The 27244-nt window shown below is 37.9% G+C and overlaps 1 protein-coding gene across 3 annotated transcripts in view; it reads right to left on the bottom strand.

Moving 5' to 3' along the window:
• LOC107668950 (diacylglycerol kinase delta-like) overlaps positions 1–27244 on the bottom strand; it is a 76557-nt gene that overhangs the window by 33000 nt on the left and 16313 nt on the right. For 2 of the 3 annotated variants that reach the window (XM_016461029.1, XM_016461020.1), the window contains exon 1: positions 373–595. The exons of the other annotated variant lie outside the window; for it this stretch is intronic. In XM_016461029.1, the coding sequence (XP_016316515.1) occupies positions 373–552 (180 nt within the window). In that variant the 5' untranslated portion in view covers positions 553–595. Of the gene's footprint in view, positions 1–372; positions 596–27244 lie in introns of those variants that run through there. 3 annotated transcript variants of the gene reach the window in all.

Below are 27244 nucleotides of genomic sequence, written 5' to 3' on the forward strand. Positions count from 1 at the left end.
CTTCTCCATGCAATCATATTATCATATAACAGACGGTCCAGTTCTGTTATTCATTACAGGCTTTGCATTAATGCTGCGATAATCAGATCAGCACAAACAAGCATGTCCTGCTTACCCAGATAAACTTTATGACGTGCACACACACACACACCCCTTGCATCATCTCTCATATAAATCTAAGCCAATACACATATGCACAAAGCAAATCATCTGGTGAAAGGAAGAGATAACCAAACGGATGAAACGTTCAGCCTCACAATCAAAAAAATCAGATAATCACTAATATAACATCACTCAAGCACAGTCTGCAGTGCTCATTCTAGTGAAAACTACACAAAGTTAACTAGAATTAAAGAAGTAGCCTATCCAAACCTGTGAGAAGACACTATTGCTGACTGTCTGTCCTTCTGTTGTTCTTACTGAACTGCTGGAGGAGGTTTCCAAAAAGTCGTCTTCTCTTAAGCGGCTGGCATCTCCCTGCCCACCTCTATCACAGCTGAGAGCTGTGAGCGGGGCAAAGCAACACACACTGCTTGGACACAGCCTGGGCATGATGGGTCCCTTCAGCCATCGATATGTACACACACACACATTTACAGACACACAGGAACATGCTGACTTCCTTTTGGCTGCACCTGAAAGGCACGCCTTCTTTTGAAAAAGAACTTCCTCTTACAGGTGAAGTGATAAGACCGCCCATCCTATTACACCCGGACCTACCGTCTGAAAATGACAACACACAGAGGCGTGCGAAGGTCTATATTTAGAACTAGATAAATTAGTTTGGTAAGAATCACTATTCACAGAATCACAGAAAATCCCAAGCAGCTATAAGCCAAGGCAGACGTTGCTATTGGATCAGGACAGAAAAGAAGACAATGAGGCCATTACAAACATGTATGTTCCACTGTGATAATGAACCATCCTGTAGGAACCAAAAAATCCACAAATACAGTAAAACTGCTTCTCCAAAAAAGCAATGAGATTAACTGGAGAATGGAGAGTGAAAGGAGACGTTTGCAAGATGTCTTTTGCTTGTCAGATTTTTCTCCTAATAAAAAAAAATTGTGCTCAAATTTGCCAAGATACCTTTAAGTTATGTTATAAATTCATTTACACTGAACAAAATTGTGTAAATACAATTTACACTCAGAAATTGCTAATAAATTTCACAATCAATTATAAAGAAGTAACACTCAATTAAACAAAACATTTTAGGTGAAAAAAAAAAAACCTGAAATAGTGTTTTCTTGTAAAATGTACTCCAATAATCTTTATTTACAACTTTGATTTTTTTTTTTACAGTGTATATTTTTAGTGTCTCATTTTTTTTTACATTTTTATTTCTCCTAAGGCAGGAGTCGCCAAACTTTTTAAAGTTCAAATATGATGATTATAGGAACCCCATCCTATAATATATATATGCAGTAATATTTACGGGTAGAAAGACCCATTTATACTTCAAATTAAAAATAGAAACAGTATATGTATCAAATATCATCTGGAAAAATCTGGAAAATAATTACATTCTACACCATGTATATATTTTGGATTAGAAACTATGAAATGAATCACAAATTATTTCAATTACACTGACAGGAATAAAATAATTAGTGATTAATCTCATGATGATATATTATTATCATTGTTGTTGTTGTTATAGGCTGTTAACATTTTTCTCAGACCCCAGTTTGAAAACCCCTGCCCTACATCAAAGAAACCACTAAGACAAAGTTGATACTTCAAAATAACATCACTAAGAACTCTATGAAATGTTTTGAGCTATGAAAGAGCAACCGCTGAGGAATAATTATTTCCTATTTGTCATCCGAAGCACACAAGTCTGTTCCAAAACAAACCTACATGTGGAACATTCAGAAATATCTAGTAAACATCTTGACTGTGGAACATACCTAGAAGTGTCTGTTACAGAAACAGGTGGGATGTGGAAGAGATGAGCAAGATGCATCTGGTGAGAGGTGGAAAAAGACGGAAATACAGACAGAAATACACAGGGAAGCATGACGGGTGGGCACTGATGTGATTCTTTTGTGAGTGCTGGACAAGGAAACACTGTAATGAGCGATATGTTCAGCTCCTTGACAGCACACACTGACAGACAGAGAGAGATAATTGTTCCTCTATTATGTATATGTGCAAACCTCCACCCAGTCTCTTTATCTTCTGTTCACATATTACTGTCACTGTAAACCTCTCGATGTGTCTGCTGTTTTACAGCCTGGTAATGAGATAAAACATCTCCTTACTACAGCGCAAGGCTGACTGAAGGAAGATATCATTCCTTATGGCTGTTTATGAGAACAGGATGAATGAGAGCATTTGTGGGTTGCAGCTCATTGTCAGGACACTAGGGGGCGGTAGTTGCTGGAGCTAAAGCAGTACTGCAGTTATTTGTAACTGTCTGTTGCTGTCTCTGATACATTTAGGGCTGCACGATTATGACAAAAATCACAATTGTCGATTATTCCCTTGAAATTGTAATTGCGATTATTAAGTACGATTATCACAATTTACATTGAATTATGTTTATACCATTGTTTGATGCAACTGCATGCTGTATTTTTATATGAAAATAAACAAGCTGAAAACTCTAACTGAAAAACCTTTAGTGCTTTTTTATAGTATTAAGCCTCAAATGTCAACTATACATCAGATTGGTTTCTTCTTTAAATTATAAAAAAAAGTTAAAATATGAATGGTATTATAATGTTATACTAAAACAATGGAAAACCCCTTAAGATAACATGTAGAAAGAAAAAAAACATATTTTAAGCGTGCAGAAAAACATAAGTGGACTTTGAACGATTAATTGCCACTTTGAACGATTACGTAATTGTGGCATCCATAATTGTAATCGCGATTAGAAATTCTATTAATTGTGCAGCCCTAGATACATTGATGCTGATCACACATTCCCATACCACAAACACAACATTCACATTGGTGCAATTTCATATGTGAAACACTCATTTAGACCGCTGACGTTACATGGCGGCCCATGATATGATGGCATGCTGGGTTGTCATAACAACTACACTGGCCCTCGGTTAGCGGGGAGACAGACTATCTGAAGGGCCACACACATACACACTGTAAATCAACACAAATTCCCACATCAACATGCTGGGTTGAAGGCGACCTGCTGTTAGAGAGGAAATGAAATGCATTGTCACTTCCTGCGAGAGAGCGAAACAAACGCAGGGGGATTGGAAGAGTCATACAACATATGGGGCTGAGCCAGCTAATCTGTGTATGGAGAGACAGCCCAGTGCTAACATTAAACCTAATGAACCCAGGCGTCAGATTTAGAATCTGCATCAGAGTCAACACGATTCCCTCGGTGGATGTAGAACGGAAATTCTCCTCCGTATTTAGACTGATTAAGCATGACTGGATCCAAACGTAGATTATCTTACTGCGCTATTATAATGAAAATTAGAAGAGGAAGTTGAAATGCCACTTTGGGAAATTTGATGAACATATGAACATGCACACGTGCGCTGCTGCTGCGGGAAATTGCTCTAATCTCATTGCAGAATTACTGATGACTGCTTCCAGCATACGCCACAAATCTGAGACTGATTCACATAATCCATTGAGTGAGAGACTGTAAGAGAGACCGAGGTTTTCTGCCTTCTTTTTTTTCTTTCTTTACAATCTAAAGTGAAAATGAAGTTAAAATTGAGGAAGAGAGTCTTATGATAGAGTGCAAATCAAAAAATTTTCATATCAGGATCACAAATTTAAATTTTAAAGTAATGTCCTGGTGTGATTGTTTTACATACAGTATTGGCAAAAAAATCAATGTACAGTACACACAAACACACACACAAAAAAAAAAGTTGAGAGGAAAAATAAAAATAAAGAATTAATAGAATAAAAATAAACATTGTAAGTTGCCAGTAACTGAAATATAAATTAATAAAATTAAATAAAACATTATTTAATGATTTTAAGAAATAATCCCAGATTAAAATTCAATAATATGGTAATACTATCATAAAAAAAAGATTTAAAAATATATACAAATAAAATAAGGTACCAGTAATTATAATACAAAATATTATGTAAACAAAATAAAATAAGATAAAATAAACTTTTTTGAAATTAACTTTCAAGACTTTTATGAAATTAACAATCAATACTATGGTAATACTATGATAAATATATTTAGCAAAATGATATGTTCATCTCCTTGACAGCAACACTGACAGACAGAGAAAGAGAATTGTGACTCTACATAATAAAATAGTAAAGTAAAATAAGTAGTATATAAATAAAATAAGTAAAATAAAATAAAACAAATAAAATACATTCATGAAAATGGAATAATCCCAGGTTAACAATCAATACTATGGTACTGCCATAAAAAATAAAAAAATACAAAAAAATACAATACATAAAATGTAAAAATAAAATAAGGTGGGAGTAATTATAATATATTGTGTAAAAAACGAATAAAAACATAAGGAATATCCCAGATTAATGATCATGAATAAAAACATCTGAAAGGCTAAAAAGAAAGAAAAAGTAGAGACAATGACTAGAGAAACAGTGTGCATCACACATACACAGTGTGGATGGAGGCTAAGGGAGAGGAAGAAAGAGACTGAGAAATCCCACAGAGGTGACAACACCTATGGATTGAACACCTGCTGCTCGTGTCTTGAGCACTGGACTGAACAAAGGCCTTGTGATTTAAATCCTGTCACTGCTACTCCCTTATGACACACACTAATGCTGGGCTCTGTCACGGCATCCTCGTCAACCCTGAGTGCTCTGCCGCTTTACCGTCTCCACGGGAACAATCCCCAGCCATTTCTGTGGCATCGGGATGAGTGGCGTTGTTAAAGAGCCTATTGTCCCTTCACACACTCCTCCACACACAAGCTCCCGACCACGTCATCACACATATGAGTGGAATATATCTGCGGCACAACATACACGCAGGATTAAATGATCAAAATTAAAAAAATAAAAAAACGAGAAAACAAGAAGTTAAAGGGGTCATATGGTGCGATTTCAATTTTTCCTTTCTCTTTGGAGTGTTACAAGCTCTTGGTGCATAAAGAAGATCTGTAAAGTTGCAAAGACTAAAGTCTCAAATCCAAAGAGATATTCTTTATAAAAGTTGAGTCAGCCACTCCTACCTAAAACGGCTCGTTTTAACACGTCCCCACATACCTACGTCACTATGTGGGAAGATTGCATAACGCCGCCCAAATGTTCACGCAAAGAAAGAAGGCGCAACTTTTATTCTCGTTGTAGTTTTGTTGACGCTGCAGCCATGTCGTGAAGACGCTGTGTCTTTTTAGCAGCATCATATGACCCCTTTAAAAAAAATTTACCATGGAAATGTCAAGTCCTTCAATTTGATTTGATCTGATACAATTAACCGAAGAGTTCTAATAGACCTGGAGAGAGTTTTTCATTAGCAGTACCATTTATCTAAATGGCAGTTGTTCACAAGCTTTTGCCACTTTACTTCATGAGCACTAAGTTCCAACACCAGTTTTTAGCCAATTACCTGAGCCATAAGTGCCATGTGACTAATCACTCTATATTAGTGCTCTTTGTAGCAAAGAGGGAAAACACACACAAGTATAATTCAGATGTTAAGAGGCCCTCCAAAAATATATTACAATAAACTATTTGCAGTTTATATTTTTATGTTTAAATGTAATTTTGTCAAAAAAAGAATACTTTAGAGTGGCTATTAATCAGAGAAGTGCTACCCTGTCTAAGGTCAATTGCTTATTAGTAATGAAATGAAAGTTGTGACCGACCTTTTCTTCTGTATTGTGACATACATCCGAGTGAAACAGATTAACGAAAAAAGATAAAAAAATAGGGCGGGGACTTGGTTATATCCATCAGTTGTTGATTGGAATTTGAGATGTGAATATCAAGTTATACCATTTTGATAAAAAAAGTTACAAATTATATATATATATACATAAATGAATCATTCATAATAAGATTTATAATATGCATTTACAGTACAATGACGTAACAAAGACTTAACCAAGATGATGCATTCATATTACTATGAATGGGAAAAAGTGCAACACGCAATATGGGTGAGTCTCGCCTTCCAAATAAAACAGCCATTCGCCATTTAGTAAAGTCATTGTGTCCCTGCAAATATGGCCACTGGGTGAACAGACTTCCCTTGAAAGGGATTTTGCTTTAAGCGTACAAGCCAAAAATGACCCCCTGTATTCAGTTGAATCCGGTTTGATTTAGTTCCATTCATTTGATTCAATGCAACTGAATTCGATTAGATTTTTTGTTACTGTCTCTAAATAAATTAACATTCATAAGTTTGCATGCATAAAATCTTTAAATAAGTTTTAACTGAAATGTAGAATACAACATGACAGAGTAGAAAGCTGATAATACAATGTCAGCCTAGAAAATATGGATAAAGAGAGGATGAAAAGAAAAAAGACTACAGTACTGCTTGTGGTCATATATCTCTGTAACAGTCCCACTGTGTGTGTGTGTGTCTGTTGTTGGCAGGGTTGCCTGATCCACAATCACAAATTGTCTTGAAAGCGAAACTATAAAACACAACAAGCTTAATCAAGTCTTAATAAATCCGTCCACCACAAACACATAAACACATTGAACACATCGAGTCCAGTGGGAAAAATATATTACAAACCACATACAGCTGTTGTGAATGTTAGTGCACACTCACACACAGAGAAAGAGAGAGAGCTGTTGCAGACTAACATACCACTTAACCTTTCTAGTGAGACACACACACAACTGACCCAGCACCTGTTCTGTGTGTGCAGGTCGCAGCTGTACACCTGTGTCATCTCCTCTCCTGACTGTGTTCATAAGTGAATGTTATTATATTACAGTGTGTGAGTGTGCTCTGTGTGTGTCTCGTCAGCAGTTCTTCTCTTTACTGGCAGTGCTCGGCTTCCTCAGGCAGTGAAATATTTTCTGCTGAATTAATCAATCACAGAGCATGATCTCTATGCAGATGAATCTCGCTAGATAAGAACAGAAAGTTTCCAAACCTTCAAATGACATCCTCTTAATGTCAAATCACATTATGAGTAAGGTTTATAACTACTGGGTTCCTCATAAGGCTGTACTGTAGGCTGATCACATCACCATCTCACACACACATCACTTCTCCACCATAATGGTGAGTAAGTGCTTGGATAGGGATCTGAGGACCTGTCTCAGATCTGTTCTGCATCTTCACTGACTTTAGGTTTGAAAACGTACAATATATTAAGATCCAAAGCAATTTAATTTAAATCTTTACAGCTGAAAGAGCCTAACAACAAAGATGACTGTGTTTGCATCCTATTGATGTGGGTTTACTATGATAACTAATTACTGTACCTAGCTAACCATTGTTACAGTTTAGTTGGATATCACGTTATGATTTTGTTTTTCCCAAAGCAAATCCAACATTACACTACTGTCAAAAAGTTTTCAATTGGTCAGAAGTTTTAATGTTTTTGAAAGAAGTCTCTTATTATTAGACCAAATATACAGTCAAAAAAGGAATCATTTTGAAAAATACAAATTACAATTACAATTTAAAATAACTGTTTTTTATTTTAATGTATTTAAAAAAATGAATTTTCAGCAGCCATTACTCTAGTCTTCAATGTCACATGAACCTTCAGTGTCGCATGATCCTTGCTGCTCAAGGAACATTTCTTATTAATATCAATTTTGAAATCAGTTGTGCTGCTTTATATTTTCTGAAAACTGAGATACATATTTTTCAGGATTCTTTCATAAATAGAAAGTTCAAAAGAATAGCATTTATTAGATTTTTTTTGTAACAATCGCTTTACTGTCAATTTTGATCAATTTAATGTGTCCATTGAATGAAATGATTAATTTCTAAAAAGAAATTGACCCCAAACTTTTGAATAATTATATACATTCATTTATGGCCATTGGGTTTAAGCAGCTGCAGTGGTGCCAACATATCTGCCAATATATAACCACATTTTCTTTGGTGGAGAAGCATAGAATGGATCCAGATTGGGCACTGGCACCACCACCGGTGTCAAGGCAGTGGAAAACAATAACACACATACATACAAAGAGCGTGTGTCCATATTGTGAGATTCCACAGCACCCTGTGATCTCTCCCTCTCCCTAGGAAACCATGTTGCCCAGTGTGACCAGCAGACAGTCCCAGCGGCTCGTTAACAGATCAGGCCTTCCACTGATCAGCAAGCTAATTATGACTCACTCTCTCTGTCCTTTTCTTTCTCCTGACACCCAATACACCGCCATGTGAGTGTGTGTGATGAATACGTGTGTCGCCATTCAAACTACCTATTTACCCAGCCTTACGTCAGAGCGGATCTTCCATCTCTCCAGTCTCAGAAGTAGGATGTGTGTCGATATCATCTTCCACAGGATAATCAGCCAGGATCATATAACCTGTTCCAGTTCAATTACAGTAAACCACTCCAATCAGCAGCTTCCAGCAATAACACACAGCTAGTGACGTCCAGTTAGTACAGAATGTATGTGTGGGCACTGGAAAACAACCTACTCCTCCTCTACTTCAACCACATAATCATTTCTCCATCTAGGACTTTCCTTGACTTTCTCTTACTCGCTCCACTCACAAAAAAGTACCTAAAAGTACAGTGGTATTACCGTGAATTTTGAACATGCACAATTCCAAAGTACATGAATACAGCAATCATTCAGCACCATGGTATATACCAAGTACTGTAATATTACCAAATGATACATCAAATCATCATAGTACCTCCTCTATTTCAGCCCTCTCTCCATGTGATGTCTTACAGTATCTATATCTGTCTCTATTTATGAGGAACAGGTATGTGGGCGGATCCCTCAATGCCCTAAAGCAGCCCATAATAAGGAGGACAAGCACCTCACCATGGTGACCTTGCTGTGCTTAATAAAGAATACAGAATGATGTTTTGAAGCACTGAAACATGCATGAACATGCACTGCCATTCAAAAGTTTGGGGTCAGTAAGATTTATTTATTTTTTCCTTGAAAGAAATTTCTTTTATTCAGCAAGGGTGCATTACATTGATCAAAAGAAACAGTAATGGCATTTATGAGGTTAAAAAATATTTCTATTTAAAATAAATGCAGTGCTGTTCTTTTGAACTCTGTTCATCAAAGAATCCTGAATAAAAGCTTCTTGAGCACCATATCAGCATATCAGAATGTTTTCTGAAGGCTTTTGTGACACTGAATGACTGCTGAAAATTCTGCATTGTCATCACATGTATAAAATACACTTTAAAATATACTATATTTTATATATTTTTATATATTTAAAACAGTTATTTTAAAAGGTAATAATATTTCACAATATTATCTCACCTGTATTTCTGAATCTAAACATTTCAAGTAGCGACATATAACTACATAACTATGCCTGTTAAAATGTATTGTACAAGCTTTTCTTACTTTCATTTTCATTTTATTGCTCTATGGTATTTCATCTTTAATTTAATTGCGCATTTGAGCTGCTCCACTGCAGCGGCTCAGTAGTGTAATCACAAGATGTTTTCCTGTAATAATGCAGGGAACCACTCGCTATAGCCTTACATAAATCTAGTAACAGCGATGATTAACATATTTTCTGAAATATAAGTCGCATTTTTTATCATCTGAAACGTGCTGCGACTTATATTCCAAAGCAACTCATATAATGCAGTTAACGTCAAGCAAGCAAAACATGTGCAACGCGTGCACACATTTGTATTGGTGCAGAATGAGAGAGACACCTGTAGCCTAGCGCATTTCACACAGGCAGCTAGTTTCACTTTCGATTTAAATAATGTCGTGTATGCTTGACATTTACATAAATGTTGTTTATAGTTAATGCCTCAATAATAATTTTTCTTTTTATATTTACGATTTATTTTTAATCCAAATGATGCATGTGCTAATGGAGCGAACAGCAAAGATCATGCAACAGAAGTATTCCTTGCTCTCTCTTTCTCCTTACAGTCAAGTAACTTTAGAAACTTGTGCAATGTTTTATATGCTTTTTGACATATCCGATCGAACTACAAACTTTTCAGTGATGTTTGTGAGAAAGGGATATTCGCTCGACAAGCTCGCGCATCTGTGCCACCGCGTGCTCAATCCACTCAGTGTGCTTTGCTTATCAGCTCGCGCACATCAGCTATACAGGCGTGAATATTGAATGATTAACATTATATTAATTACATTACATGTACTTCATAGACATCCTTAATCTCTAATAACTCAATTATGCTCTCTGTTGTTCTGTTGTCGGTGTTTCTATGTCTGGAGACAGCACTGTTCACTTTAATGAGTACGAGTTACAAGAGTGCAGTATCGGGCCCTAAAATTAAAAATATGTCATATTCTGCACTATTTCTAGGTCACTAATCAAAAAAGTGACATTGATCATGTGACCAATGATCATGTTGTACAGATGATCAGATGTTCTTGCTTCTAAACTTGTAGAATTGCAGCTCGAGTGCTGCTGTCATTTAAGCAAAAGCCGAACAACCCAAACACTAAGACATTCTGAAATTCATGTGCATTTTTCAATTCAACTTTGCACTGAAATTGTTATGCTGATAATATAATTTTTTATGAAAAAGGACAAATCTGCAACAGGGAGTTCCTCTGTCATTTCAATGAGAATGCAGAGACGCGGTATTTTACGCGGTAAACAGCCTGTGACAGTATACTGTAAGCGCCAAACTTTGCATTCTCAAACAGCTTATTTGCATGCCAATTTGCATATCGTCTCAGGTCAAACAGTCACACTGTTGCTAATAGATGTTAATAAGAAACTGTGTTAGTACAAGAGATTCGACTGTGTCAATCTGTGTGCGTCTGTGTACAGATTACAGTGCATATGTGCTGGAGAGCATTCAGAGGCTCTTGAAGAAAGAACTCCATCTGTGAGTGTGAGTTTGTGATCAGTGTTAATTTTGACAGGCATTTTTGATTTAGTCTTAGTCTTTATCTTGAGACGAAAATGCTTAATAGTCTTAGTCACATTTTAGTCATTTGAGACTTTCATAGTTTTAGTCTAGTTTTAGTCGACGAAAAGTCATTGCATTTTTGTCAACTTTTAGTCATTACTTTTAGTTAAACTGCAGTTACCAACATTTATTTTGGTAGCTATTTTATATTTAGTCTTCAAACAAAAATAATCATTAAATTCTGCTAAAAAACAAGCAGAATAAGACAATAAGACAAATACGAAAGAGATACAAATTAAACTCATTTTTCAGAAAAAGTAGGTTTACTTAACATTTATTTAACATCTTTTGTTGGTTAACATTGATGACACGGATAGGTACTTAATTAGGAATGCTGGCCCTTTAAGACGGGAGGCATGCATGTAATACTGACACACGTTCTGTTTTCACCCACCTGTTTACATTCACTTAATCCATAACCGACTGTATTTACGTGAGATACTCTACACGATAGACATTTGGACTGCTGTGTGTGTATTTGAGCACTGAGAACTGATCGCGCGCTGTATATGAGAACTGAAGAAGTGGAGCGTGCGTGCGCGAGAGAGAGCACTTCTATCAGCACGATTCTGCCTATCCCGCCTTCACTAACTTTAAGTTAATCGACAACAAATTGTGACTCCCGGGAAAAACGGGACGTCTGGTCACTTTATCCCTACCCCTTCGGGTGCTGAGGCAATTGTTTCAGATCGCTAGTTCGCATTTTGGTAGCCTATCCATCCACTGCGGCCGCCATACTGAGACTAGATATGCAAACGCCCCTTATCCGATTGCAATCCAATGACAGGGATTTTGAAGGACAAGACAGTAGCCTATAGGCTGTATTTCGAATGTCCGGTAGCCCTCAAATAACATTATAGTCCTGTCACGTCTTGTTAACGAAGACACGGTATAAATTTCGTCAAAGTTTTTACCATCAGATATTAGATTTAGCTTGTCAACATCTCAGCTTAGTCACAGAAAAAATGTTCATTAACGAATATTTTTCGTCGTCGTCTTCGTTGACGAAATTAATACTGTTTGTGATTAAGTGTGTGTGGGTTTATATGGGTGTAGTAGAGAATGTCTGTTGCATTAGCTTTATTGAATTTTTATATTATTAATATTTAGTAAATTTTACTTGTTTTGTATGTGTTAGACTGCATTAGTGTGTTATCATGAGTATGTGTGTCCAGTGTGGTAGTCCTTCAGTGGGGGCGTGAAAGGCTGTCCCCTTCTCTCGCTCCGTCCGCCATGCAAATGAGCCCTATACACAGCTCTCAATAACACTCAACAGACAACGACACTCACCTCACCGTCCTCCCACTCTCCCTGCCCTCTCTACTGTCACTCCAACTTTTTTGTCTATTTCAGGTCTGTGCAAATTATTTCATTTCTTTATCCCCCTTCCTCCCCCCATGTCTTTGTCCTGTTTTATGCCTTCTTGTTTTTTTGAGTGTTCTTTATTTAGCAGAGCAAGGCCCTAATTTACATAGCCTATGGCCACTGTGAGAGAGAGAGAGAAAGAAAGAGGGAAATTCCTTTGGCCTTCTTGATGGTACTGGAGGTTGAATCCACACCTCTCTCACCATCTCTCCCTCCCGCAAACGCTCAACATAAGCCAAATAGGGAATCGAAGAAGAAAACAATACTGCTGCCAACTATCTCTCAGTGTGTTTCTTCCTTTGCATATAATCATGTTGTTACAGGCAGAGATGTTTTCACACCATCGCTCAAATAATCGACCCAAGTTCCACTTTCTCCACACTTCTTTGCATCTCGTGTGTTTTAAAAAGACTATAGATCCAACTGAAAATAGCCAAACCATTCAAATCATCTTCAAAACATCCAGTTTCTGACCAAAAATAGCCATCTAAAAATAGCCCACAATATGTCAATGGCTGAATTGTTTCTCGGGCCCACACATTCACCTTGACATGCAAAATGGGCAGATTTACAAGTCAAATTTCAACTATATGACGCCATGCAAGAGTAGGGTTGGGTATGGAAACCCGGTACCAATATGGCACGGTACCTATGCAACTGGTATGCACTAGAACCGAATCAGAACACAGATTTCGGTGCCTCATTTCGGTGCCATGCCTGAGCGATCGATTTAAATATTTGTCCTCTGGTTCTCCGAAACAGATGTAAGAATCATCATCACCGGCACCGCACGTGAAAAATAATTTCCCGACTGAGAAAAGTCAGAAATCTCTAATAACACAAATCCAACAAATCTTTGTAGTAACGCAAGTGTCCATGTTGTTTTCACATTCCGACTTAAAAGCACAACTCGGGAAATGAGAGCGTCCGAGGAGCGCGTGAATGCAGTAATTACACTTGCTCTGATGGCAGCAGGTAGCCTTCCGTTAACTAAGCTAAACCTGCTTAAATTAAAATGCCTAAAGCTAAACATCCCTTGTATTCACATTTCTAAACTTGTTGTCCAACAAAAGAGAACATTATAACCTTTTTACTCCACAACACCAGTCAAATGCTTCCTTTTGTGATCTGATGAGGCTTCTTGTCACAGAATGGAGAAAGGAAAAATTGAAATCACATCATATGACCCCTTTAATTATTATGAAAATACCAGAGATGGCTGGTAAACACAGATAAACTATATTGCTGATGTCGAGTGTTTATTGCCTTTGTTTTATCATTCAAAACGTTTATATGTTCTGTTTACGCAGTTACAGCTATAGCAATGTCTTTGTTTACTTCCACTACTTCTGTGACTGGATATGTGGATTTTCTGTGCGAGGGCGCCCTCTGGCGTCCAGTATGAATGAAACAGACATCATGTGTTTATAGTGCTAATGGCCAATCCATCATTTTTTGGGGAATTTTTATTTATTATTATTTTTTTAATAAGCATCGGTTCAGGCACTGTTTAGGCACCGGAACCGTTTTAAAAGTATCGATTTGGCACCAGAATCTAAAAAAACCCAAACGATACCCAACCCTATGCAAGAGACAAGACAGTGGTACATACAAACATCTCATTTGTGTCTTTGTAACCTACTAATTATTTCAAATATTTGATTATTAGTGATGCTTGCTATAGCATCACTATAATTGTTTATAATTACACATCCGTTCAAAAGTTTGGGGTTGGTAAGATTTTTTATTTATTTTTTTACTAAGAAATACTTTTATTCAGCGAGGATTATTTTAATTGTTTAAAAGTGACAGTTAAGACTTTTTAACATCGTTAAAAAAACTATTTTATTTAAATAAATGCTGTGTTTTTGAACTTTCTATTAATCAAACATTCAAGAAAAAATATATAATGGTTTCCGCAAAAATATGAAGCACCACCACTACTTTCACCAATGTTTCTTGAGCACCAAATCAGCATATTAGAATGATTTCTGAAAAGATCATGTGACACTGAAGATCAGTAATGGCTGCTAAAAATATGAATAAATTACATTTTAAAATATATTAAAACAGAAAACAGTTATTGTAATATTTTACAATATTACTTGGTGAGCATAAGAAACTGCTTTCAAAAACATTTAAACATTGTTTGTTCAAATCCCTAACCCCAAGTACTAAACGTTTTTACATTAATGGTATGTATGATTGTATATATTAGCATTCAGTGTCTTTGTTGCATACAGACATGAATGATACTTCAAATATTGAGAAGGAGTGGTGTGTTTTTCTAAACAATCAGACTTATGAATTTTGCATCGGATACAATATAACAGGCAAAAAATTAGTTAGAAAAAGCAAAAAAAAACAAAAAAAACAAGTCACTGATGGTTAAAATACTCCCAAGATAAATTCTACATGATGTTGATTTTCTAAGAGAGGGCATGCTCAATGTGAACACATTTCTAGAAAGTGAATAAAAATAGACATCGCTTGGAGCTATAGTGAGTGAGAGGAAGCAAAACCGTGTGTGTGTGCGTGTGTGCATTCTCCTCCGCAGTTTGTTAGGGTCAGTGTGAAGAGTGCTGGTGTGTAGTGTGCTCTCTCTGGCCGCCCCCTCAGGCCCTGCTGTTGTGTAACCACCGCATTGCAGTCGCACACACAAACACATAATGACTGAAGTGGCATATATGTGGGATTACACAAGTGTCTTCATGCATAACTATGTGTGTGGGTCAAGTTTTGCCCACATTGTAAAGACCAAATACCCTCATAGTGATAGTAAAACCCTGAAATCCAGTGGACCAGTCAATATCCTTCAGAAGGGAAACAGCATAATAAACATACTAAATAATGTCTTAATAAAAATGTAAAAATGCAAAACAGATTCTATGGTGGTTACGTTCAGGGTTATAGCAGCAGGGCTGTTTGCAGGGATCTCAAGAAGTTTTTTGTTCTTTTTTTTTTTTACTGGGAAAAGACAGTGACAGCACAAGACATGATACAGCAGGCGAAAATGTCCATCTGAATGCATATGGCTGTAAAGGAAAGGGTTTCAAAAACAGCTAAATAGTCTAACAACTAAAGCAAAGAACTAAAAAAATATATATAGTAAATAGCAAGTCGGTTGATGGACGTTTAGTTAACTAGTCAAACATCCTGAGCCATAGTGGAGGATAGGGGATAGAAAATATCATTAGCTCAATATGAAATAATAGAAATCAATGGAAAACAAATGTTTGTTTATGTTTTGGTGTTTGGGGTGTGAAATTTCCTACACTCTTAAAAATAAAGCTTCTTAATTGGCATCTATAGTTTCTTGAAGAACCTTTAACATAATGGAACCTTTCCGCAAAAGTTTCTTTATAATGAAAAAAGGTTCTTTACATTATTAAAGTGTTCTTCACACAAAGAAAAAAATTGTTATTTTAAGAGCCGTTCATTAAAAGGTTCTTTGGGAAACCCAGAACGGTTCTTCTGTGGTATTACTGCAAAATTCTTCTTTTTGAAGCCTTTATTTTTAAGAGCGTATGCTAAAAACTTCAATGCTAAATTCATTCCAGAGAGGACACCACAGGGAAAGTGGGCTAAAATCTGCAAATAAATATAGAAAAAGACAGATTGTAAGAGCAGGGGTTACGCTCACAGCAGGTGTGTGGAGCCTGGCCTGAATCTTCTGCTAAAGTTCCAACAAGTGTTAGAAGAACATTTCTCATTGTTTCATCAAGCAATCATGGACAAGTGGTAAAGATTGAGAGGAGAAACAATTCTAACCACGGGAACACACACTCATGGTCCCTGAGGGCACTTTGCAACACACACAGCTTGACACGGTTATAAACCCTGTGGGAGACAAGTTAAAACAGTACAGAGAGAGAAAGTGGGAAGGGGCTGGATAAATGGTACTCTGTCTATTTACCAGTGACATCTTTCCAATATCCAACAGCAGGTGATAAACAATGTGAAGAGAGAACGAGAGTGAGAGTGAATGATTGACAGATAGAAAGAAAAAAGAGCGAGGCTGCTAAACTATGTTAGAGTAAATATAAGAGGAAAACACACTTTCTCTGCCACACACAGTCGTTTCTCAATATTATTTCTTTACCAATTTCACACAAACACACAGAATATCAACCCTCTTTGTCACAGTGTGGTTGGGACATAGACAGAGGCCACAGAAAGGGACCAGACTGAGAATAAATATAACTGAACTAAATTTAATCCACTAATCTCTGTAGTGAGAACTAATTTGCATCAGAATGAGAGGGAAACACCAAAGACAACTCCCAATAACCCTTGTTCAGCCCAGCAGAAAGCTGTGGTGAAATCTGGTTTGTTGCGACAGGCCTCCAGTGTGCTCACTGCAATACCCGGCTCTTGCATCGCACTCTTAGGCAAGTTTCTGAAAGTTACAAAATAAGTGAAACAGGTCAAAACATAACTGTGCTGGGTCATTCTAGTGGGTAATGGGGGTTCAGTTATTGCAAAATGTGTTTTCAACAAGACTTTAACTTTAAGGAAGCCTGTTTCAGTTTTAAGAGTAAAAAAGGGGTAATTGTGGGATTTTTTTTATTTTTTAAATAGTTACAATGATGAGACACAAAGTCCCAACTGAAAGATATTTGCAATTGTAATATAAAGCCACAATTTAGATAAAAAAAGTCACAGATGTACAGTAAAGCCACAATTACGATATTATGATATAGTCCCAATTGTCTTTTTATTTATTTTTTACACAGGTGAAAACAGGCTTCCATTATACTTACATTAGGGGAGATAAGAAGAAATGTGCTGGTTTTTCGTTTGTAATGATTTGAAGTTTTGTTTAAAGGGAAAAAGATAAGGGGTTCGTACAGTAAAGGTAGATGCATAGTTCACCCAAAACTCATGGTCACCCCAGGTCGTTGTTCCAAACCTGTATGACTTGTTTTCTGTCTGAAACATTCTTTAAAATATCTTTGTAAATGATCTAAAGAAGGTAAGTAGTCATGCAGGTTTGTTATGACATAAGGATGAGCAAATGATGAGAGAATTTTCCTTTTTGGTAAATAAAAAGGTAAAAGTTTGTGACGTTTTAAGCAAAGGAAGCATGGATGTGGTTTGTAGCGCAGGACAAAAAAAGACACATGGTGCTTGTTTTCTCTCACACATTCACATATAACAGATACACATATGTGCAGCGGTGTCTTCTTTTTCTTCATCTTTGTTTTTTTTTTTTGGTCTGTTTCTGTACTCAGGCATGCTGCTTCCTTCCCAAACCCTCAACACACTTGATTGAGGAGGTGTGTGTGTGGGTGGGTGGAGAGGGTGCTTCAATGCTTTCATCTCAGGGTGACACAGAATCCCTCCCCAGTATTATATCATCTGCACCTGCACTCAGTGTGTGTTTGCCTGTGTTGACTTACAATGTTAGGATACTTTTTTTTTTTTTTTCAAAAATAAATAAATACATTTCTGAATTTTCATTTTTGGGTGAAATACTCTTTTAAGCTTAAGAAAGTTGAGAAAATGGACCACAATGGTACAAAATTAAGTTGGATATGGTATGGTGTCAAGAATCATTCATCACCCTTCACAAATAGTTTGAAATAGACATATTTTTCACAATTCAGAATAAAGTGTGCTTCCGTTTTGAGTGTCACAATGCCCCGTTCTCTCCTTTCCTCCTTAATTTTCAGGAATTTTCCCTTTTTAATTTTCAGGAATTTTTATGCCTGTCCTGTTTCAATGGCTAGACATGGTTGTTCAGTCTGTACATGCTCAGAAGGTAATAAGATCTTCCATCTTCTGTTCTCTTTTTAGGGACCAATTTCCTTTGTATTTCCCTTTCCTGTCATTCCAAATAGACCTTTTGTATCTAATGTGTATGCTTGATTAACCAATGAGGCCAGTTAGAAATTAGAATAGTTTTAGGCTATCAGCTAAAATCAGCTAAAAGTATCCTAATGATCTTATTGTGCAAAAAACAAACAAACAAAAAAACTATTTTTATTTATTGTTATTTTTTAAAATTTGACCTCGTGATTTTTAATGAAAACGTCATAACTCTAGATTTTGATGAAATGTCATACAGACTTATACCAGACTCGCATTTAGATCTGCCTCCATCCAATCAACAACCAATGGATAGAACCAAGTTCCCACCCTACATTTTTTTTCTTTTTCAATAATCTGCTTTATCCAGATGTACATCTCAATACAGTAGAAATGATCTGTTTCTACTTCCATTTCATGGCAACTTTAAATAGAATGGCTTTCTATTGAAGGGTGTTTTTATTTGAAATATTTCCAGAAATTAGAGTAATAATTTACCAAAAAGACAAAAATTCTGCAATTATATAAGACTTACTTTTTACAAAAGAGGTTTATTTATTTTACAAGGAATCAAAACAACAATGACATATTGACTTTCACTGTATGCACAAATTGTTTTTTTTCCGATATACTGTATCTTTCAACAAGGGACAATTTTCTGTAAAGCTGTTTTGAGACAATGTATTTGAAAAGTACTGTACAATTTAACTTAGCATAAGTTAAATGTGTTGAAATGTGAATTACTTGAATGTGTATATTCTGCTCTCTTCTCTAGAGCTGTAACTGCGGATCTGAACTAATAAATTTTCAAGAGTACCTTTACGATTAAACACCAGAGAAATAAAGAGTGCTCAGGTCCTGCCACAGATTTTGAATAGAATAATTAATTTTCTGATAGGGATGTCACTGAAGCACCATGGTTTGATTAAGTCCTGACTCCTCTGAAGAGGTGCGTGTTATAGTGAGTCGGGTAACTGATACATGCTGCTCAAGTGTTCACAGACAGGATGTGCTCTAATCTTAAGTACAGACCTCAGAGCTGCAGGCTTTTTTCAAAATAACTACACATTCACACATGCACAACCATAAGTGTTTAGCCGTTAACCTTGATAGCCCAACCCTAACCCTGTGTTATCTTTCTCTCTGAGAGTTTCTTTCTACCCACCTCATTCTCTCTCCTGCTCTCCTTTTGTGTTTCGGTTACCTGAAACCTCTTTTTCACAATCTCTCTTTCACAGTAAGGCAATGCTCTACTATTTTTGGATTTTTTTTTTTACAAATATTATTGGGTGATGATCTCTTCCTAGCATTATGTGTGTGTGTGTGTGTGTGTGTGTGTGTGTGTGTGTGTTACAAAAGCTTATAAATCATACAGAATTAGTTTTTTTGAGATAGGTTTAAGTGTAGGGTTGGTGTAGGGCGATAGAAAATACAGGTTGTACCATATAAAAATCATTACGCCTATGGGGAGTCCCTACCAGGATAGTGAACCAGACATGTGTGAGTGTGTGTGTGTGTGTGTGTGTGTGTGTGTGAGAGAGAGAGAGAGAGAGAGAGAGAGAGAGAGAGTTTAACCTTTAAGATACTTTCGTCCAGTCTATGTAGGTCTGTGTTGTGTGGGTGGGTGGGTGTGTATGTAGCTCTCCTTCCTGGAGCTATAATCATAACAGCACTCAGCAAAATGCTTTTTTCACTATATTTAAGCACAGTTCTGAATAAAAAACTCAATCTAACCAATACCTAAACTCAATCCTGTTCTAAATAATACCGTGCACACAAATTTGACCCTGAGAACAGAAAGCAACACCGTCCTACTTTGTTCGGCTGCAGTCCAGCCCTCTAAACAATTAGAGACGTTGCTCCATTCACAACAGAGAAACCTGAAGGAATTGATCACTACAGACCATCTACGGTTACAGACACGAAACACAGCCTGAAGAGAGTGAAATACCTGTAGCAGAAGAACCGCTTCTCAATATTATTAACTTGTCGTTGTCTTTAGGTCACGTCCCAAAACCATTCAAGCTGGCGGTTATTAAGCCTCTTATTAAGAAACCACAACTAGATCCTAGTGAACTGGCAAATTACAGACCCATCTCAAATCTTCCTTTTATGTCTAAAATTTTAGAAAAAGTTGTGTCTGCTCAACTGTGCTCCTTCCTGCAAAAAAAATGATCTCTATGAAGAATTTCTATGAAGAATGAAGAACTCTATTTCAAGGTTTCAGGCCCCACCATAGCACAGAAACTGCACTTGTTAAAATTACAAATGACTTGCTTCTTGCGTCAGACCAAGGATGTTTGAGAGAAACTCTCTCAAGTGCTTCATGTGGAATAATGTGAAATGAACAGGATGGAGGGACTTGTAGAAAACATCTCTGTGATTAAAAGTGAAATATGAGACATCATTCTAGACTCCGCCTCACTGGCATCAAACTTGACAGCAGGTTCCACAGAGGGAGAGCGTATGTGTATCCTGTTCTAATAAGATTAGACGTTGAGATGGGATTAGTTTCAACCTGGCAACATTCCCATTCCAGGCTGCCCAAAAGACAGGAGCATCTACTTAGCTGCACTGTCAACATTTAAACTAATGATCATAAACAGAGTTTAACCTCACAGATGGTGCTTCATGAGTGCGTGACATCAGAAAAACAGAAAATATCCTTGAGTAATTCAAATAATGTATTTCTGACTGATAAAAGATAAGATTGCTTTGAATTATTGTAGAAAAAAGTGCTCCTGACACACTGAACAGTGGTTCTAATGCAGATGGTACAGGTTTGAGCCTGGCCTGCAATGTCTCTCCCCTGCAGCAAAATGCAGGTCCATCCAAAGATGATTAAAACTGTTAAGGTCAACTAGCATGGTCTTTGTGATGGTTGGCCAGCTAAGGTAAAGCTAATGTAAAGAACCATCTTGTGGAGTCCAGCACACCAGCATCCAAAAGAAAATTTCATAGAATTATAGGATATTATAGAAAGAAAATATTTTATATAAAAAATGGCTAAAAGTAAAAAAAAAAACTCTTCAATCAATTAATATATCTATCAATCAAATCAATCAAACATTAAGTTACAAAGAGCATTAAAAATTGATTTTAAAAATTTACCTTAAAATCTGGGTCACCACGTTCTAAGCACTAGTGGATAATCGCTGTGCCAGAGTCACGTCATAACGTAGACCAAGATGCGAGGATATAAACCACAGCAGCTTGATGCCCAGCCTCTTTTCACTTTCTCCCTCATGATAGGTCATTTTTTTGTTTTTGAGGATTTGCCTTCCCAAGCTGTGACAGCGCGCTCTGCACTATCATCAGGACGGATGTTTTGGATTCCCTTCTTCATTACGCGAGTACATATTATTGCATTTGATTATTGTGTCGGCAATACTTTGTGATTCACGGTACTATCCAGTGGCTGGCTTTGACCACACTTAGGTCGCGTTTCCTCGCTAACCTATTTTTCCTTGATTTCGACGCTTAGTCGCTGTCATGCAAGCTATCGTATGCACCACAGCACTATCCAGTTTTGATATCCACGTGTGATTCCACTCACTTTATAATTTTTTTGGTTCTATCCAAAGATTTTATCAACGCCTGATCTTTCTGTGCGTGTGTTATCAGTTTTTAGTTCCTACAGTGCGACCGAGGACGTATTTCCGACAGAGAAACCGTTTCGCACCGAGATGCAAACTGTGCCCAAACACACTTCTTCCCAACTGCCTGTCGTGTTTAGGGATTCAGCATCTGAAAGAAGCATTGACTGATCCATGTTTGTATTGTACAGCTTCGTCTTTCAGAACTAGATCCTAACTCGTATGCTAGCCTCGCACAACTGTATTTAGTGCCACGGCGCGTTCAAAAACATTGTACCTCAGTTCTTACAGACTGCCCTGTTGACTATAGGTCATGTGACGCATGAACTTGGGACACTTTCAGCAACCCTTCTAACAGCCCGGCACCAGGTATGGCTTGCTTGAAGATTGTAAGAAGACATTGAGGGAACTACCAATTGTACCGGGACATCTTTTTGGCCCCAACATTTCTGAACTATTAGAAAAGAGAATGAAGTTATCGGAGGCCACATAACAGTTAACTCAGGCCTCACGGGCTCCTTCTTTTAGGATGCCATTGATGCCAGCTCATCCATGCTACTCGAGCTCAGAGCAGCGGTTGCATCACCACAGCAGTCTTCAACTTCAAACACCACAGCGACATAGAGTGGCCAAAGAGACTCAGTCATGCCGCCCTTTTCCCTGCCACCATCAAGTTTCAAAGGGCAGAAACCCAAAACCCTGAAGTTCCTTGGCCGGCAGCCGGTCATTTTACTGCACAATAGCTACATTACTGGGAAAATCAATATCCGACTCCTGGGTTCTGACCACTCTGAACAGGGGATACACTTTGCAGTTCTGATGCTGGCCTCCAAAGTTTTCAGAAATTCTTCCGACAGTTGTCAAAGATGCAACCAGTTCAGTGGCCCTTTCCATGGAAATTTGTTCGCCGTTGTTGAGAGGAGGCATGGTTTTGGAACAAGACTTCCTTGTTCCAAAAAGTTATGGAGGTTTTCAGCCAATTCTGGATCTGCGATGACTCAATGTGTTTCTAAAGTGTCTTCCTTTTCAAATGTTGCGCACAGTCAACGTTCTTCGATCTGTGATGAAAGGAGACTGGTTTGTGCATGTAGACTTGAAGGATGCTTACTTCCATGTTTCCATTGCTCCCCACCACAGGAAGTTCTTTCAGGGTCAAGTCTATCAGTTCAGAGTCCTGCCATTCTGGCTTTCTCTGGCTCATCATGTTTTTACGAGATGCATGAGTGTGGCCCTGTCTCTTCTTTGGCTCAAGGGCATGAGGATTCTGCCCTATTTAGACAATTGGCTGCTCTGCGCCCCAACACGCGTGCATGCTTTACGCAATGCCAAGACTGTTCTGGAGCATATACAGAAGCTGGGCTTTACTGGGAACGACACAAAAAGTCATTTGGTTCTAGAGCAGACCATAACCTTCATAGGAATAACACTCAATTCTGCCACAATGTCTGCCACAATGTCTCACACTCGGACAGACAGTATTATTCAGTTACTGACTTATTTCCATCTGGGGGCAAGGATACCTTATGGTGTCCTTCGACAACTAATAGGGTTGTTAGCTGCCGCCACATCCTTGATTCCCTTAAGGTTGCTTCACCTCAGGCCTCTTCAGAGGTGGAGCAACAGCTTAGGGCTAGACTCAATGAGATATCCTCATTGCATGATTGTTGTTTCTTCTGCTTGTGTCCGAGCACTGAAACCCTGGAAATAAAACGGTCGCATATGCAACCAAAAATATGAATTTGTGAGTGAAGTTTTTGCTGAGGTCGCCACTGGCGACTATATATATTTACATGTTATGACTTAAAAATTTGCATGTAATGACTTTTTTCCTGATTGTTTTGCGATCGCATCATTTGCTATGTTCACATATTAAACTGAGACGATGCGCATCAAAGTTTTAGTGGAAATAGAGTTTCAAACAGTCCTCATCTCTGCAGCACAGCAGTGCTGACACACACCTGCTAAACGCAGCTCAGTTGTGCAGCGCGAAAGAGATCGAAATGACGGAGACGTGCAAGAAAAATGTGGAAAAGCAGAGTCTATTTCGTGCACAACTTGAACAAACTACAACAGGTAAAGCTGTCAGCTGTGTGGAATTTTATAAGAAAGCCTACAGTACAACTTACTGAAATGTCTCATGTAAAAGCTCAAACTGCAAAAAACGTGTAATGATTGTAAACATTGCAACGTAATATACATTTACCTCTGAATAACCATTCGGTTTCCATAAGCTCATCAGTCAGCTAGAAAAATAACTATAAAGAAGAGCATTTTGCTATATTTATGTGCTATTGGATGTTAATATTTTTACTTAACCTGTTGTCTACATGATTCAACTCCTACAAAATTGCATTTTACTAATAAAAAAAACACTGAATGTGTTTAAGACATATGACAACACTTATAGGATGCATTGAGGAGGAGCCCAAACTACACTCAGTGGCCAAGTGATGCTTATGGTCTATATTATTTGTACAGATACTGTGTCATGAACAATTCTTTGTGACTATATATTTCAAGTTGGAAAAGATGTTTAATTCCCACTTTAAGTGAACCTTAGTTCCCAGGTCATCTACAAGATCGATTAAAATGCTGATAATTTCAAGAAAAGATGAGACATAATCACATGAATGTATGATTGAAATGTAAAAAAATAATAAAATAAATAAAACACATTTATTCTGTGGCACCTAAAAAAATAATTTCTAGGGATGGTGCCTTCTCGTCAAGAAGTGATCACAACCGATGCTTCACTAACAGGATGGGGGGCAACATGGAATCAGAGGGGGATTGGTGGTTGCTGGTCAACAAAGGAGGCCTTAGAACATATCAACATTCTAGAACTGAAGGCGGTGTATCTAGCACTATAACACTTCCTATCAAATCAGGTCAACAGTGTTTCATTTGAATCACCAGGGTGGCACCAGGTCTCTTGTGTCTTTACAACTAACTCGCAAGATCCACAGATGGTCTCAGGGCTGAATGACTTCATTAAAGCCAGTTTATCTCCCAAGATCGATCAATCAAGTGGCGGATGCTCTGTCCAGGGATCTACTGCTTCCTGGCAAATGGAAGCTTCACCCAGATGTGGTGCAGCTGATTTGGCAATGGTTCGGCAAGGCAGAGGTCGATCTATTAGCCTTGGTGCTAACCACGCATTGCCGTTGGTGGTTTGCGAGAGCCGAGGCATCCAGCCATTGGGATAGAATGCGTTAGCTCACGAGTGGCTGATCTGCCTGTTGTACGCGTTCCTTCCTTTTCAACTTCTATGGGAGACCCTACACCGAATATTCCTGTCCAAACACAAGGTGCTTTTAGTGGCACCTCGTTGGCCAGCCAGGCCATGGTTTCCTCTTCTTCGAAGTCTGTTACAGGGCGAGCCGTGGCAGCTTCCCATCAGACAGGACCTCCTTTCTCAGCTGAAGGGTCGTGTTTGGTACCCAGATCCAGCTCGTCTTCAGCTTTGGGTTTGGCCAGTGGGTCCACTTCTCAGTTAACTGATTGTGAGCCAGCAGTAGTGAACACTATTAGCTCCTTCAACACAACAGCTTTATGCTGCTCGTTGGAGGATTTTCTCATCTTGGTGTGGGGATCAAGGACTTGACCCAGTTCATTGCACTGTGCCAAAAGTATTGAGTTTTTGCAGCATCTATTGTTGTCTATGTCTATGACAACAAAGCAGCTTCTATCTTAAAAGTTTATGTTGCTGCCATATCTACTTATCATGCCCCTGTCGATGGTTGCATCCTTGGGGTCTCACAACCTTGTATGTAGTTTTCTGAAGGGAGCAAGGCATTTAAAGCCTGTTCGTTCTACTCCTTTTCCTGTTTGGGACTTGCTGCTTGTTCTAGAGTTTCTTTCTACACCACAATTTGAAGGATATTAAGTTGTTGTCCTGGAAAGTGTCTTTTCTGTTAGCCATTGCTTCTGTTAAATGTGTTTGTGAGCTTCATGCCCTGTCAGAGAGTGAATTGTGCTTACGCTGGTTACCAGAGGATTCTGGGGTCATTCTTCAGCCTAATCCGGCCTTCCTCCCTAAGGTCTTGTCACAACAATTTGTGAATCAGTCTATTCATCTGGCTGCTTTTCAACCTCCTTTTTCTCCCTCCGATGCAGGCAGGGGGAAGTCTCATCTTCTGTGTCTTAAAACGAGCTTTGAGGTGCTGTGTTAAGTCTACTGCTTCTTTTAGACAGACAGATCAGTTATTTGTCTGTTATGGTGAGGTATGCAAGGGCGCTCTTTTGTCTAAGCAAAGACTGTCACGTTGGATTGTCAAGGTGATAAAGCTAGCGTATAATAATTCTAACCTGCCTTTACCAGTGTGCGTTACTTGTCACTCTACTAGGGCTGTCTCTTCTAGAGGTCGACCGATGTATCAGTTTTGCCGATTAATCGGCACCGATAGTTGATTGCTGGAACTATCGGTTATCGGCAAAAATCCATGCCGATAGTTTTCCGGGTTGCGTCCATTGCTGGAGCGGCTGAGAAGGGTCTGCTGTCATTATACAGTACGAGAACGCGACGCGTCCGGAGTGTGTGTGATTCTGAGTGAGTTCTCCTAGACTCAGCGCTGCGCTTGTATTTTGATTAGATAATCAAGTGTTCAAGAATAGAAGCAGTTAAAGTGTGAGAGTATACATACAATATCCATATGTATTACGGCATCATAGATTAGTCTTATCAGTTCACTAGAAGGTCAAGTTATGATATTCTTGAAGCCATGATATTTTAATAAAAAACTTGCGAGGTCAAATTTGTAAAATAAATAAGTAAATTGAATAAACATCTGTATAGTTAAATCAGTCACAATAAGGTCAACAACATTCATTTCAAAGATAAGTAAGGCTTGGTTTCACATTTTGTGTCAGCTTTATTTTTGTTCTATTTCTATTTTATTATACACTAATCCATATCAGATGATCTTGCCCTTAACACTTCATCAGAACAGCCCTATAGCAGATGTTTATGTACAGTATGTGATGATCCGTATCTAATTACATTAGATACATTAGATACAGATGACATTAAACGGAATCTCATTCATGCACTGGTACGACCGACAGAAGCAGGACAAATGCGGGAGAGAAATCAGTTTCAGAATGTACCAAGTACACAATATCAGAAGCAGATGTTGAGTAACTGCACATGGTTAGCGACACACTGCGCTTGGGCCAGATACTCGCGGCTCGTTTCAGCAAAGCGAACGCACACAACCTGATTAATATTCATGAATCCAGTAGCTCATTAATCCTTGGTGCACTTGGTGCATTTCTTATTAGTAGAATTCGTATCATTATTATCTAATCAGTATTTTTGTTCGTTTTCCCCCAATTTTTTTTTTTTTTTTTACAGAAACACTGAATGACCAAAAAAGCACCACCAGCAGTCCGAAGTTCAGTTAAAATGACAAATATGCATTCATAAATTGTTAAGTTGTG

Source organism: Sinocyclocheilus anshuiensis, unplaced genomic scaffold (genome assembly GCF_001515605.1).
Source record: "Sinocyclocheilus anshuiensis isolate Anshui unplaced genomic scaffold, SAMN03320099.WGS_v1.1 scaffold337, whole genome shotgun sequence".
Lineage (NCBI taxonomy): Eukaryota > Metazoa > Chordata > Actinopteri > Cypriniformes > Cyprinidae > Sinocyclocheilus > Sinocyclocheilus anshuiensis.